General features: G+C 36.0%; 1 protein-coding gene across 1 annotated transcript in view; it reads right to left on the bottom strand.

Moving 5' to 3' along the window:
• Positions 1–16,570, bottom strand: part of POSH (SH3 domain containing ring finger posh) — a 372,146-nt gene that overhangs the window by 259,317 nt on the left and 96,259 nt on the right. The window contains exons 3-4 of the mRNA XM_090379928.1: positions 15,195–15,408; positions 4,694–4,789 (exon numbers count right to left, since the gene is read on the bottom strand). Of these exons, the coding sequence (XP_090236054.1) occupies positions 4,694–4,789; positions 15,195–15,408 (310 nt within the window). The remainder of the gene's footprint in view (positions 1–4,693; positions 4,790–15,194; positions 15,409–16,570) is intronic.

The following is a 16,570-nucleotide window of genomic DNA, read 5'->3' as shown; positions in this document are numbered from 1 at the left end:
AATAATAAAAAAAAAAAAAAAAAAAAAAATCGAAGCCACTAAAATAATTGGTTATTACATTTTCAAGATGAAACATCCCTCTCACAGACTGAGATTATTTTATAATTAAAATAAAATCAATGTACTAAATATGCATGGCAAATGACTTAACTAATACTTATGGAAATTCGACTCTATGTAAGTTTTTGCCGACCAACTTAAAAAAACGATTTAAACTTAAAAAAATCGTGGAAACGTATTTTGCATCCCGTACGAATAAATGGAGGTATCATGAAAATATTGTGATGTGAACCCAATAACACATTGTTTGTTTGTTTTTTTGGTAATTTGTTCCAAGACCTTGGAAGTTGAAATTTTTGCTATATAACTATGCTATTTATCTCTCTAAAAGGTCATTTTTATAATGGAAATTGCACTACCTTTTCATTGTTATTATAATTTCGTTATAAGAATCAATTTTGAACATCACTGTGATATTTTTCAAAAACACATTTCTGGAGGTCACTATCATAAAACAATAAAAACAATTTGCACTTTCTGGTTTATTGGGCTTTTCTGTTAGCACAATCTATTATAAATGGATAGTAAACTCGATCTTATAGCATTTACAATAATACCGATAACTGGAATTGTGTGGGTTTATACATTACGATATTACAGTGAAATGAGTTCCCCTTCACTGAAATCTTCAATCATATAAAAAACATAAATAAATTTTCAGAATATTCTCTTCATTCCTATTTACTTATTACAATGGTGAAGGAAAAGGAATCAACGGAAAGTGCAAGTGCTTGAAAACGAATTTTTTTTTTTTTTTCTTGTTAGTTGTTGGCGCATCAGCTTCTATGGCCATAATGCACCTCCCAAAGTTTTTGCCTTTTACTGTGATCCAAGTCTGAAGTGGGATTCGGACCCACGCCCTTTGGGTTGCCAGGCAGGCACTTTACCCACCTGACTAGCCCAGTCGGCGGAAACAAAATAAAACTGATTTAGAAATGAAGATGATTAATTAAGAAGTACGAAGCAGGACAAAGTGTTTCATCTATTGCACGCAATTAGGTCTCGCTGCTTCAACAGTGAATACTATTTTATAGGACAGTGCACATATAAAAGAACATGTTAAAGGATCAACACATTTAAGATCAACAGTGATCACAAAACAGCATTCACGTGATCGAAGATGGATAAGCTATTAATAATATGGCTGGAAAATCAGAATCAGAAGCGAGTGCCCCTGAGTCTAATGGCCATTCAAGCAAAAGCAAGAAATATTTATGAAGATATTAAGGATAAGTATGACGAACCCCAAGCCAAGTTCGTGGCAAGCAATGGGTGATTTTATAGGTTCAAGCACTGCGCTGGTTTCCAAAAACATTTAAAGTGCCAATTCTGCAGCTGCAGAGAAATTTCGTGATGTGTTGGGAAAAAACCGGTTCTAAATCTCCACAGCCCTCAACTTCCATGCTTATGAGCTGTAGAGTAAATTCTGGCAATGATGCTCAAAAGGTAAAACCTGCTGACATTATGCCTGTCTCTCTCTCTCTCTCTCTCTCTCTCTTTGTAATTTTATAATTTTGAAATTTTTGTAATTTTGTACATTTTTGTAATTTTTCCTGCCCATGAGATAAAAAAATTGAATAAAAAATTCTATTTATCACTGAACATTTCTTTTTTGCTTCAATCAAATTTGAGAGTGCTGCATAAGCATTTAGGGAAATTCCGACTTATGTAGAGTTCTGTGGAATGCAACCCGCGTGTAAGTCGGGGAATGGCTGTATACAATATAAACCTATATTTTAGTATTAGTAACAGCTGTATACTACAAGGAACCCACAGGCCTTTTGCTGCACCAGTCAAAAAATAAATAAAAGTAGATAAGAAAACAGGAATTACATCTGTTTTCTTCACACAGGCAACTATCCAGTTGGCCTGTAAATTTCTTGAAACTATCAGCCTCAACTACCTGCAGAGGCAACTTGTTCCAGTAATCAACAACTCGCTGGCTAAAATAAACCTTCCTACAATCTAGTCTTAAACCTCTTCCCCTGTAATTTGAATTTATGTCCCCTAGTTCTGTAATTCTTTATAACAGTGAAAATTCACCTTCATTCATTTTACTAACCTGTCTCAGAGCCTTATAAACCTCAATCTAAGGAGCCTGGATGCCAAGCTCTGTAGCCCACATAATAGGAGTCTTTCCTCATATGGATGCCCTTTTGCAGATCATGCCCTGCAAGTTGCCCATCTTTGGATCCTTTCAAGAAGTTCAATGTCTTTTTTCATATGAGGTCTGCGTACTTGGATACAGTATTTCAAATGTTGTCTTACAATTTCCTTATACAGTGGGATTATGACCTGCGTATACCTACAGGATATTGTTTGATATATCATTGATATAACACGCCATGGGCTATCCTGGCTGCCTATTAATACTGCTAAACTTCATAACTCGTATCATAACTCCCAGGTCCCTTGATATTCCCCAAGTGTAAGAACTTGCATTTTGCTGCATTAAAATATAGCTGCCACTTTTCTGACCATTCTTGAAACCTGTTCAGGTCATCCTGAAGAGGCACTGATTGCTACTGGTCATTAACAACTCTCCTAGTCATCTGCAAATTTTGACATCGTGCCCTTTATCACTTTGTCAATATTGTTTATGGAATGAGAAACAACAGTAGTCCAATAACCAATCCTTGGGGAACCTCACTTCTGACATTACACTAATCTGAAGAATATCCATTAATCACAACCACCTGCCTTCTATCCTGCAGCCACCCTGAAATCCATCTTAGAATCTCTCCAGCAATCCTAACATGTTTCAGCTTATACAGTAACCTGTCATGAGGGAGCAAGTCAAATACCTTGCTAAATCGCAAATAAATTATGTTGAAACTGTTCCCTACATCCAGCTCACAAGTAACTGTGTCAAAATAGTTTACTAGGTCAGTTACACGTGATTTTCCATTAACAAAACCATGCTGTGTGTCCTTCAGAATACCTTTCTATCTAAATGTCCCTGGATTGCAGTCCTGATCACTGCCTCTAAGATCTTCCCTACCACTGAAGCCACACTAACAGTTCTGTAGTTACCAACTTACTCTTAGAACTATTTTTACGTATTGGTGACACCTTGGCACTTCTCCAATCCAAAGGAATCACCCCCCAAGTCCAATGATGCCCACATAACTAACCTCAAAGGTGTAACACACTCTCTGGCTGCCCTCTCTCAGATTAATACTACATTATTAATTGGAATTATTAATTTTAACTCATAGCAAGTTAATTTTATCATATGCAGTAATTTCTTAATATGTAATTTTTTTTAAACACACGTAAATTTAATTATATAATATCGGTGTTTTGATACACCATAGATAACTCTTAATAAACTACAAAGTAGTTGTTGTAGGCATCATTTGCTGTTTCTCATATTGTGCTCTGCCTTCACGACGAGTTGCCATGATATTGCACTACTTCGAATAAGTAACTCTTCACTAATAGAGAAGACTATTGTTACTTATTCTCAGTTGAGTACCACCACCCAGACAGCACTGTTTCACGGCTATTGGCCGATCATCAGTGGGTGGGCAGGTACCCTGGTAATGCAGACATGACGACCCAGTTGTGAAGTTAATCACACAATATGAGAGATGCCAAGAGGTGTAGATGTCAATATTTAAAATAAATAAATGCACAAGGCATAATACTTTAAGAGTTTGGTATCTATATAATATCGGTGTTTTGATACACCACAGATAACTCTTAATAAACTACAAAGTAGTTGTTGTAGGCATCGTTTGCTGTTTCTCATATTGTGCTCTGCCTTCACGACGAGTTGCCATGATATTGCACTACTTCGAATAAGTAACTCTTCACTAATAGAGAAGACTATTGTTACTTATTCTCAGTTGAGTACCACCACCCAGACAGCACTGTTTCACGGCTATTGGCCGATCATCAGTGGGTGGGCAGGTACCCTGGTAATGCAGACATGACGACCCAGTTGTGAAGTTAATCACACAATATGAGTGCCTTGTGCATTTATTTATTTTAAATATTGACATCTACACCTCTTGGCATCTCACATATTGTGTGATTAACTTCACAACTGGGTCGTCATGTCTGCATTACCAGGGTACCTGCCCACCCACTGATGATCGGCCAATAGCCGTGAAACAGTGCTGTCTGGGTGGTGGTACTCAACTGAGAATAAGTAACAATAGTCTTCTCTATTAGTGAAGAGTTACTTATTCGAAGTAGTGCAATATCATGGCAACTCGTCGTGAAGGCAGAGCACAATATGAGAAACAGCAAATGATGCCTACAACAACTACTTTGTAGTTTATTAAGAGTTATCTATGGTGTATCAAAACACCGATATTATATAGATACCAAACTCTTAAAGTATTATGCCTTGTGCATTTATTTATTTTAAATATTGTAAATTTAATTATAAAGTGATGTCAGCCTATAAGAAAGGTGTTTCACTTTTAATGAAGTTGCATTAATCAACTATTTAGAATAATTAAAATATTCTGTGTCATCCTTCTCTTTATGTTGTTGTACATTACGGTCACAGACATGTATGCAGATTTTTCAAAGAAGCTATTCAAAAAATAAACAAATAAATAATAATAATAAGAAGAAATAAGAAAAATATGAATTAAACTAATGATCAAATGATGCATACCTCAACAAAGGATATAGGAAAGATTCCTATCCTTTGTCCAAGTTTTCCTTCTGCCCAGTTATCATCCACTCTTCTGATAACTGTAATGACTTCACCCTATATAAAATAACAACTAAAATAGTTTAGAAACCACTTTCTTTTTCTGTGTGTGTGTGTACGTGTGTGTGTGTGTGTGTGTGTGTGTGTGTGTGTGTGTGTGTGTGTACGTGCAAGAGAAGGAAAGCGTGAGGAAGTGAGCATTTCAGGGTTGCATCTTACAATATTTAAAACTTAACAGTACTAGGAAAATACAAATAAGAAAACCGACACACTGATGTGCATGCACATTAAAAGTTTAAACCAATCAAACCAGTAAAAAAAAAAATAAATAAATAAATAATTCTGCTGCCATACTCTACCAGTTGTCACTGTAAGGAGAGTCCTGGCAGTATGTACACAAGAACACTGGTTAAAGCCATGTCTAGGTGCAGGTATATTGTTGCTGTATATGCTACATCACTTCATACAACATATTAATAATAATATAATAATATTTATAGTAAATATGAACCAGCATGTAAGACTTTACATGTTTCCATCTACAAATGTGTATGCAAGATTAAGAATGAATATGAAAAGCCACCCTCTAAACGGAAGCAGACTATAGAAAACATATAAAAAAGTGAAGTTCAAATATGCTGAACTCAAAAAGTTGCTCTTTAAAGAAAGATAATGTTGGCAAACAGATCAATAAACTACTGACTTGTTAGCTTTATGCATTCATTAACAGTCAAGTAAATGATGTCTGTATATTTTGGGATAAGTCCAACATATTCAGTTATGTAACCCATCAGACATGTGGTTCCTTGAATCCAAAGAACATAAATAGCACCCTCATGGTAGGTAGCCTCCTACAGTTGTTTTTTGTAAAAATAAATAGATATTAATAATAAAAATATGCCTCTGCCCCTACTTTTACCTTATCTACATCAATGCAGCAGGAATAAACAAATTAATGGAAAAATCCTATCTGCAACAAGATCTAAACTTCTTAATTCATTTCACAAATATACAAGGTTTTACCTCCAATCTCAATGATGTCCATTTGCACCTACAATCTGCCAAGCTGCACTAATTTTCTCTGGAAGAATCTTAATTATTAGTTGCAACAACCACCACTCATCTAATTTGTCTTAATTATTTACTCTATGACTTTTTTCATAGTGAATAAATGTGGCACTTGTACATATAACCACTCTGATATCTCTTGTCAAAGACTTCCTAAGGTGGAATCTCCTCTTTTGATCTTCTCTAACTAAAATCTCTTTATCCCATTCTGTCAAATTCATCTGTTGCCTGTATTATTCTATGAACTCCAGACTTCACTCAAAAGATTTTGATTTCCTTTCTTTGAAACTCCACTTTCACCAGCATAACTTTCCTAACTGTAATTTTTCGATGGTAATTTTAATATTTATAACTCCAACTGGCTTCAAATCATTAGCTGCACAGATGCAACTGGTAGAGATACTTAGGTTTTTGTTATTACCAGTAACTTTATACAACTGATACATTTATCTCTTAGAATACCAGACAATTGTAATCTCATGCCTGCACTCTTCATCTTTTCCTCAAAAACCCTTCAAAGTAAACAGTTAACTGTAGTGGTCCTCTGGGTACCTCAGTTCACAAACTGGTTATGGTAACATAACCAGTTGTAACCATAACCACGGTCATTCTCAGTCTCTTGTATCTTTTAGAAGTTAAGAATATAAAATGGGATGATTAGCATGGTTTCTATTTCTCCTTTCCTTGTCTGGATTACTGTTTTAAATTTTCCATTCCTAATGCTCAAAACATATCAGAGACATTATTCACAGGGGTGTGAAATTCCTTTATTCCATCCTAAAATGTCATCCTTGGTTTTAACATAATACATCCCAATTAGCTTGTATCCAAATATCAGGCTACATTTATTATTTAAAGCTCACACCAATTACAAAAATATCATTAATCAATCTAAAGACAATTTTGAACAGGTTAGAAGTAGAAAACTTACTTGTTGCCACAATAGCAGCTGAGACTTATATCAATTCATATTTAAATCTCTATTATTTCTTGATGATTCAAAGCTATCAGATGCAACTTCTGTCGATTGATTCATATTTCAATCTGTTATTTCTTGATATTCTATTCTCACTAAGATAAGGCTGACTAATATCATTTACTATGGAATATCACATATTGTCCCCTTTTCAAATCATTAATTCTATAAAATTTAATTGACAACATGTCTAAATTAACTCATACATACTCATTAAATTAACTTTGCTGTGCTACTTAAAATGTAATACAGTAAACTCCCATTTATAGTGCTACCCTGCCTTTCAGTGCTCTTTACTTCTGATCCTATGAAATCCTATGAAATGCCATATTTTTAACAAATATTAGAGCTACTATCTAAAAGCTTTCCTGCTTATATCGTGCTTTTTTTAAGAACTCAAGAATGAATAAACTAAGACATAACCCTCCTTCCTCTTTATTTCTGGCTTTGAAAGGAATGATAGAGACAAAATTCTAAGATTCGTTAATCATACAAATCATTTCCAGTGCAGGTGATGGAAGACAGGCTGTTCAGGGAAGACAGACTGTTCTTGTTCTTTACAACTCAGTGTTTAGCTTTCGAATGTTGGATTTGCATGCTCAGCTTTTTATTTTTACTAACGTTCTTTGCCAATTTGCATGCTGGTAATTGGTGTCTCTCTCTCTCTCTCTCTCTCTCTCTCTTGCTGAACATGGCAGCATCAATAAATTTCATAACGATGGTAATATTATGTTAATACTACATTTATACAGTAATACTCAAGATATAAAAGTATTAGCCATATAGAACAAAGAAGCCACAGGCTTTTGCTGCAGCGGCCAAAAGAAAAAAAAGTAGACAAGAAAATTAAATTACGCAATTCCCTCCTCGTGTAGGTAACTATCAATCTAAAACTTGAATTTCTTCCAACTGTCAGCTTCAAATATCTGTGCAGGCAAGCTGTTCCAAGTAAACAACAACATGCTGGCTAAAAGAAAACTTTCTACAATCTAGTCTAAACCTCTTCCCCTGTAATTTGAATTTGTGGCCCCATACTTCTGGAATTCTTCTGGAACAGTGAAAATTCCAGCTTCATTCATTTTACTAACTCCTCTCAGAGCTTTATAAACCTTGATCAGGTCCCTCTAAGTGCCTGGTTGACAAGCTCTGTATCCAACATAATTGGAGTCTCCTTGTGTGGTCATCCTTTTACCAATCTCACCATAAGAATTGGCCATTTTGGACCCTTTCAAGATGTTCAATGTCTTCTTTCAAATGAGATCTCCATACCTGGACACAGTATTCCAAATAAAGTCTTACAACTGACTTTATACAGCAAGCTTATGACTCCTATCTCAACAAGATAATGTTCAATAAATCATCGACAGACGCATGGGCTTTCCTGACCACCTGTTTACACTGCTCAGAAAACTTGATATCTGACCATACTGTAACTCCCACTCATTTCTTCCTCTTTTGTTTTTAATTCAACCATACCAAGTGTATAATTTATTTTAGGGTTGCTATTACTCAAGTTAAAACCTTACATTTCTATTGTATATTAAAACATATCTGCCACTTTTCTAACCATTCCCAAAGAAGTACTACTTGGCAGGTCATTAACAACATGCCAATTTTTACATTGTCTGCAAATTTTGACATCACTCCTGCTATCCCTTCATCAGGTCATCTATGAAAATCAGAAACAGTGGTCTCTGTTACACCAATTCGAAAAATATCCATTGATCACAACCATCTGCCCTGCAGCAACCCTAAAATCCATCTTAGAATCTTTCCAGTAATCTCAACCTATTCCAACTTATACAGTAACCTCCCATGAGGAACCTCCCAAATAAACTATGTCAAAAACGTTCCCTACATCCAGCTCATGAGTAACTGTGTCAAAATAGCTTACGAGGTTAGTTAAACATGATTTTCCCTTAACAGAACCATGTGTACGTCTTTCAGAATGTCATATCTTTCTAAACATCCATGGATTGCACTCTTAATCATTGTCTCCAAGATTTTCCCTACCATGACGGTAACCAGTCTGTAGTTACCGAATTCACTCTTAGAAGTGCCTTTATTTGTTGATAATACATTAGCACTTATCCAATTCAAAGGAATCTGTTATTTGTTATTTGGTTTTTTAGGAGCATTAGCAACTAAGGCCACATTGCTTTGGGGGATGTGCGGTGGTCATTCCCTGACCTTTCCGCATCCTCCGTATTTGGTGGTCACAGGCTCGAACCCCGGTCTAATCAAGAAGCGTGTGCTACGCACTGCTGATCCTGCCCCAAAGGCAGGAGCAGCAGTTTGGGGTCTGTCCTGACTCCAAAGCTGGCCTCATAATTAACCTCAATGGTTCATTTACAGTCTCTGGTCGCCTCCCTCAAAATTATTGGATACATGCCATTAATTTCAAGAGCCTTACTTGCCTTTAGGTTCAAAAGGTTTTCTAATAAACAGCCATCCGTAATTTCAAATTCACTAATCTCATATGGCTCAGCCTCACTTGCCCAGCCTCAGGGATCTTTTATCAGTAAAGATACATGCAACGTACCTATTCAATTCATGAGCAATATCATCTGGTTTATCTAAGACTTTCCCACAGAATTACGACCACTGTGTGTGAGAAACCTCCATCAAAAAAAACTGCAGCACAATTTATGAAAGAATATCGCCAATGTAAGAAACAAATTAGAAGTAGAAAATCCCAAAACTTCTCAGTCTATGTCTAAAACTACTGCACAATGTATGAGAAAATATCATGAACGAAACAAGCGGTTGATGATCCCAAACAAATTTTCATTACTGTACCAATATAAATTATATCAAGGCCTATAAAGAAATCAAAAGAACAGCTGATGATAATCTGTTTGGATATGCCTACAATGTATATGATCAGTTTTGATTTAAAATCATCGTGGACTAATGTTATTAGTGGAGTCCCTCAGGGTTCAGTATTGGGTCCTTTATTGTTTTCTGTATTTATATATGATATTGATGATGGTATATCAAGCTTAATGTCCAAGTTTGCAGATGATACGAAGGTTGGCAGGGTTGTCAAGGACACTACTGACACTATGCTGCTGCAACAGGATCTGGAAAGGTTGGGCAGATGGGCTGAGAGGTGGCAAATGAAGTTTAACATTGACAAATGTAAAGTACTACATATGGGAAACAGCAACCCCAGAGCAAATGTATCAATTCTGTGGTACTACACTGACAGTGGTAGAGAATGAAAGGGACCTGGGGGTAGTTGTGCAGGCAGATATGAAGTTCTCTGAGCAGTGCAGACGGGCTGCAAGAGTAGCTCATGGTGTATTGTCAATGATATATAGGAATTTTTCTAGCAGGGATAAGGAGGTGATTATTCCCTTGTATAAGGCAATGGTCAGGCCACACCTAGAGTACTGTATACAGGCCTGGAGGCCTCATTTCAAGAAGGATGTAGAGCTGCTGGAACGAGTACAGAGAAGGGCAACAAGATTAGTGAATGAAACAAAGGGGTGCTCTTACGAAGAAAGGCTTAAGTTTGGCGAATTACAGTGTCTGGAGACTAGGCACCAGCGAGGTGATCTGATAGAGGTGTACAAAGCCTTGAATGGTTTGAGCATGCTCAATGCTGATGGGATTCTTCCTCTTGCTCAGAATAATCACCTGGGAGGGCATAAATTCAAATTGAGGAAAGACAGATGTAGGATAGATGTGCGGAAATTTGCCTTTAGCCAGCGGGTGGTTGGTAGGTGGAACAGACTTCCATCCCTTGTCGTGGAAGTTGATAGCCTAAATAAGTTTAAAGCTCAGCTGGACAGGTATTTTGAACGAACAGAGGGGTGAAGTGGAAGTGGTTATTTTTTATTTATTTATTTTACTTTATTTTTTTTTTTTGGCTGATGCTGCATAAGCTTGCTTTCTTGCATCAAATGCCTCTACTAATGCTAATGCTAATACTAAAATGAATTTGAAACCTGTTCCTGACACCTAAATTACCAATGGATGAAGAAAATAGTGGAATGAAAGTGGCAATCAGAAAAATAGATTTGTTATGTTCTACAGAAAAAAAATTCTGAAAATGCAAAATTACAGCAATATAAAAATACATTCACTTTTTATAAAAATAATAAAACAAAGCAGCATGAATGTCAATTTTAAGCACCATTTTGGCCTATTTCCCAAATTCGAATTTTAATTCTGCCTATAAAAAGAAATATAAAATGATGCATGAATCACAGGAATTAGATGGTCATGCCACTTTCAAAAAGTTTATCCAAAAAATTTTAAGAAATTTTTTGAAATTTGGCACAACTGTTCACTCAGTACGTTAAGTGTTTTCAATTATGGATATACTGAATGCCTTTGAGAAGTCAATTTTTCAAAAGTACACAGGCTCCCTATAGTCAATTTTCCATAGGACCTGGGCTCTGCAGAGTGAATTTCTATTAATTTCTTTTTATTTTGAAATTGACTTCCCAGTATTAGAATGAAATTGCCACAATTCAAAAAAAATATATAAAAAAAATAAATAAACTGAAAAACTTGAAAAAATAACGATTCAGTGGTTTGATTCATTTGAATCACTGGATCGTTTACCTATTATAGTTGCTGGCGATTTCAATAAACAACTGAATTCCAAGAATGGAAAGAAACTGTGTTAACTGATAACAAAATCTTCAATCTGATTTATCGTAAGATATGTCAATAAATACTACACACAATGGAACCACTATTGATGGTGCATTCAGTCTTGAACTTAAATCTATTGAATCAAAAATTATGCATAATTGTTTCAAAAAATGTGTATTTTTATTTATTAAAACAATCATGGTGTCATGATCAAGGGATGTTGATCGTGAGCATAACCCCACCTTTCCTATCCTATTTGTCCTTCCATGTTGTACCCCCCCGAATTTCAATACTCATTATATTTGAATTCAATATCACATCTGAGTGATACCATGTATCCGATATCCCTGCAGTGTCTGCATTTAATGATTTAATCAGTATTTCAAATTCATCAAATTTACTTACAATGCTCCTAGCATTAGTGCAGAATCTACACTGTAGATACAAGTATACATGTGCCTGTTCTTACGCTTAGTTACCCTAATACAGCACATTTATGCACATGTTCTGTGATGACCCAGAGAAGGGCTTGAAATCCCAGACACCTTGCTTTCCAGGCTGCTGCACGTTCTCACAGAAGCAATACAAGAATCACTTTCGCCTCTGCCTGCAGCCCTAGTTAATTTATTAGTCTGTGTATCCCCCCACAACTAGCAGTTTTCCGACCTGCCTATCACAGCCTCGATATCAGCAAATATTTTTGCACCACTTCTATTTAAGGGTATACCATCACTGTAAAACTAGTCTTTCCTGTTAACAATCATAGAGCACACTGAGAAAAATTTTATCCCATGAACCTTGCACATTCTCTTCAGGGTCAAACTGATTGATAAGGCTCTCAATATGTACTACCTCCTATCACGTCTGGGCAGTTTTGCAGACACTCTCAAATTTAACCGTAACTCAACTTTTTTCTCAACATTGCTCTGTACTTGTTAAGTAAGTCTTCAGATCTCCTACTCTTAATATCATTAGTGCCAACATGTACAACAATATTGCCTTTTGTGCCCTTAAAAGATGATATCTGCTCTACAACATCATCTTCTTTTGCCCCTGGGACACATAACCTAGTCCTGGTCCTGTTCTGCCTATCCTTCTGGCACAATATATTTCCAATTTCCATCATAATAGCGTCACTGACAACAACTAGCTCCTGTGGAACTGGTGCATTTTACCTTGGGAGTTGCCGTTGTGTTGTCTGATGATCAAGTGCAAGCTCTGGCATTAACGAGAGCAGCTAAGAACTTGATAGGATTTTTAATTCCTTCAAATATAGTACTCCCAACAACAAAAGACCATAAGGCATTTCCATACAGAGAGAGAGAGAGAGAGAGAGAGAGAGAGAGAGAGCACCTTCCTTTAGATTTATTGACAGGTTTTTATGTCACTTACTATGTCACTCCTTGCCCACAGCTACAATCAGAAGTCCATTTGAACAGCCATACAGAAAATAAGTCAATTTCCAAAGTGTGGCAGATAGGTTGTTGTTGTTGTTATGTGGTTTTTAGGAGCATTAGCAACTAAGGCCACATTGCTCCGGGGATATGCGGTGGTCATTCCCTGACCTTTCTGCATCCTGCGTATTTGGTGGTCACGGGCTCGAACCCCGGTCTAATCAAGATGCGTGTGCTATGTACTGCTGCTCCTGCCCACCTTGCTACAGAGGTGCCAACAGATAGGTATGATTACAAATCCTGCTAGAACTCCTACGATCTATTCCATTCCAACATCCAAAGTCACATGACTCCTTGTACATGTGCCTGTGCTCATACAACATAAAATTGTAAGTTGTAATTCTCACCTTTAAACATACAATGAACATTTATTACTTATTTGTTTGGCTTGTTTTTTCTTACTAATAGTATTAAATCAATTTATTCCCAATGTAGTGCTTTACATTCCTAAGTTAAACAAAAAATAATTTTTTACCAATATATGAGTTATGGCCAGAAAGTTCTAAGTATGGGTTTATAATTAAGTTAAATATTGAATTACCAATTACAGTAAGTGCCTGTTACAATGCTTTCAAAGGGACCAGCCCCAAAGAGAGCACTATAAGTACTCTCCTCTCCCCTTTTGGAGGCAATTTTTCATTTTTCATTAATATTTTGGTAAATAACATCAATTTTTTAGCTTTTTTTTTTTTTTTTTGCAGAGTTTATGACGCAAAAGTTTATATCCAAGTTGAAGACCTGTATACTTAATATGTATATACAACACTTGCTAATTGGCACCCTCAAACTTTCTTTGAATGCTGCTAAAAAGAATGAAAAATTTTATTAAAATTTAATTGAAAAACAGAATAATAATAACAATAATTAATGAAATTTACTGATGCTAACACACACACACACACACACACACACACACACACACACACACACACACACACACACACACACACACACACACACACACCTATATCAGCTAAGAAAGCAGGTAAACAATGCTGACGTAAAAAAACATCAATAAATGCGAAGACACCAAGTTGTAAAGTCCTTACAAAGCTTCAGTTAAATATTAAATAAACAAACATCACTTGGACTGGAAACAATTTCTATGAAATAAAGACAATGCTTTACAAATGGTTCCTAGACTTAGCCTCTATCATCCCTTTCCAAAATCAAAACTCGAGAAAAAGGAGGATTATATTCTAATTTATTCTTTCTTGGAATCTTAAAAAAAATTATATAAGCAGGATGTATTTTAAAAGGGAGCACTACAGACATTAAAAATGGCATAGCACTTCATAGAATTGATCATGGGACCAGAAGAAAATTGCTAAAAGTGGGTAGCACTATAAGCAGAGTATTATAATGGGAGTTTACTGTATCTGCTTTTGTTCCCATCAGAGTGGTTCCCTCAAAAAATTTATCCATTTCAGCAAAGTTTTTATACTTGAGAATAGAAAGAAGTCAGATGCAGCCAAAAACTAGCTTGTTTAATTTACCATGTTTTTCCTGCTCCCATTTTTTTTTTTTTTTTTTTTCATAAACCGCTTCACCGATAATGCAGTGTCGGCCAAAATCTTCTTCATTTCAAAGTTACAATTTGACAAACAACACCCCTCCCCACTTCTATATATCAGAGTCATATCAGAACACTTGGGAATATAGAAGTGGGGAGGGTGTTGTTTTCAAGTGTTCAGAAAGTGCAGGAACTTGCTCATATTCTGAAATTACTGGACAGCCAGAGTGAGAACAGTCACAGAGGATTTTCTCTTCCTCCAGAAAACTTTGTGCAACTCAAAAATTTATCCCTCTGGCACTGCATAATCCAATGTAAAATTATGATAAAAAATTTGCAACTTTCAGTGGAAGTCTGCTTTAATCAGAAATTCCAGGCACTGTTCTATAAACTGTTCAGATATTTTTAAATCAAAACCCACTTGAATTTAATGAATATTGTGAGACACACAAATACTTATGACTATGACACAAAATGCAATGTGTTTATTTCATTCCTGTACAAATATCATTCTTGGTGTTATAAACAATGTCTGTTCAAAAATTAAAACAAGGCTAATGTTCACATCTGTACCTGGCATTTATAATAAGATAACATTAATGTTATAACAGATCATAACCTTATTATGACAGCTTTGTCAAACAGCACTATACAGTGGCCATTCCTAGGTATTTCTAGCCAAACCTAATATGTATACACATGTTTTTATGAAAATTAGTATATCAGACATAAAAATAAGGCATATGAGAAACTACTTGCAACACACTATAAATGTGTATTTAACAGTTTGGACAAAATACTTAAATGTAGGACACACTTTAATAAAAGTATATCAAGAGTTACCTTCGAAAATGTGAGGCAATCTTTTTCATCATTATCACCAATACAAAAGTCATACAATGCTTTGCACTGTGGAAGTGGTGTAGGAAGAGGAACAACAACTTGCACATATCTTGCCGGCAGAAAACCATTCTTTCCATTGAGCTCACCTTGAAACCAATTCTGATCAATGCGTTTTTGTAAAAGAATGATTTCTCCTTTTTTAAATGAAAGATCCCTTTAAGAAAACAAAGGAAAAAACCAAAGATAAGTATGTTTTAATTATATACTTAATAACACTATAATAGTTAAACAGTAGAATATCTCAAAAAAAAAAAAAAAAAAAAAAAAAGTAAACCACAGTAAATTGCACACATAACACTAGGAAAAACCAGAAGGGTAAACACTGTTGAAATAAGAAAGTGATAAAAGGCGACACATAACAGAAGTAAGTTCAGGAGCACAGGTTTTCACAACAAGTGGTGAAATACCATTCAGGACCTGGAACTTTCTTGGCATCAAGACTGTTCAAAATCCTTCTGACAAAACAACGTTTTGATGGAAGACCACAGGAGGCACTGAACAGAATGTACTGGTAATGGTGAAAGGTGGTTTACCAAGATCATCAATACATGATGATCTTGGTAAACCAATTTTCCACACATCTATTCTACAACTGTCTTTACTCCATTTGAATTTATACCCCCTCAAGTGATTAATCTGGGCAAGCGAGAGAGAGAGAATCCCATCAGCATTGAGCATGCTCAAACCATTCATGACCTCATACTTCAATCAGATGACCTCGCAGGTGCCTAGTCTCCAGACAGTGTAATTTGCAAAACTTAGGCCTTTCTTTGTAGTTGTTGTTGTTGTTTTGGTTTTTAGGAGCATTAGTAACTAAGGCCATATTGCTCCGAGATATGCAGTGGTCATTCCCTGACCTTTCCGCATCTTCCGTATTTGGTGGTGACGGGCTCGAACCCGGGTCTAATCAAGAAGCATGTGAAACGCACTACTGCTCCTTCCCACCTGGCTACAGAGGCGCTCCCCTTTCTTCGTAACAGAACCCTTTTGTTCCATTCACTAATCTTGTTGCCCACCTCTGTATTCGTTACAGCAACTCTACATCGTTCTTAATATGAGGCCTCCAGACCTGTATACAGTACTCAAGGTGTGGCCTGACCATTGCCTTATACAAGAGGATAATCACATCCTTTTCCCTGCTAGAAAAATTCCTGTATATCATTGACAAGACACAATAAGCTACTCTTGCAGACTGTTTGTACTGCTCAGAAAACTTCATATCCGACAACACAATTATCCAGAGGTCCTTTACATTTCCTACCTCACATAGTGTAGTACCACACAGTTGATATATTACACTGGGGTTATTGCTACCC

The sequence above is a fragment of the Mastigoproctus giganteus genome, chromosome 8, assembly GCF_048544385.1.
Source record: "Mastigoproctus giganteus isolate SK-2022 chromosome 8, ASM4854438v1, whole genome shotgun sequence".
Classification (NCBI taxonomy): Eukaryota; Metazoa; Arthropoda; class Arachnida; order Uropygi; family Thelyphonidae; genus Mastigoproctus; species Mastigoproctus giganteus.
This window is presented reverse-complemented; position numbering and strand designations above follow the sequence as displayed.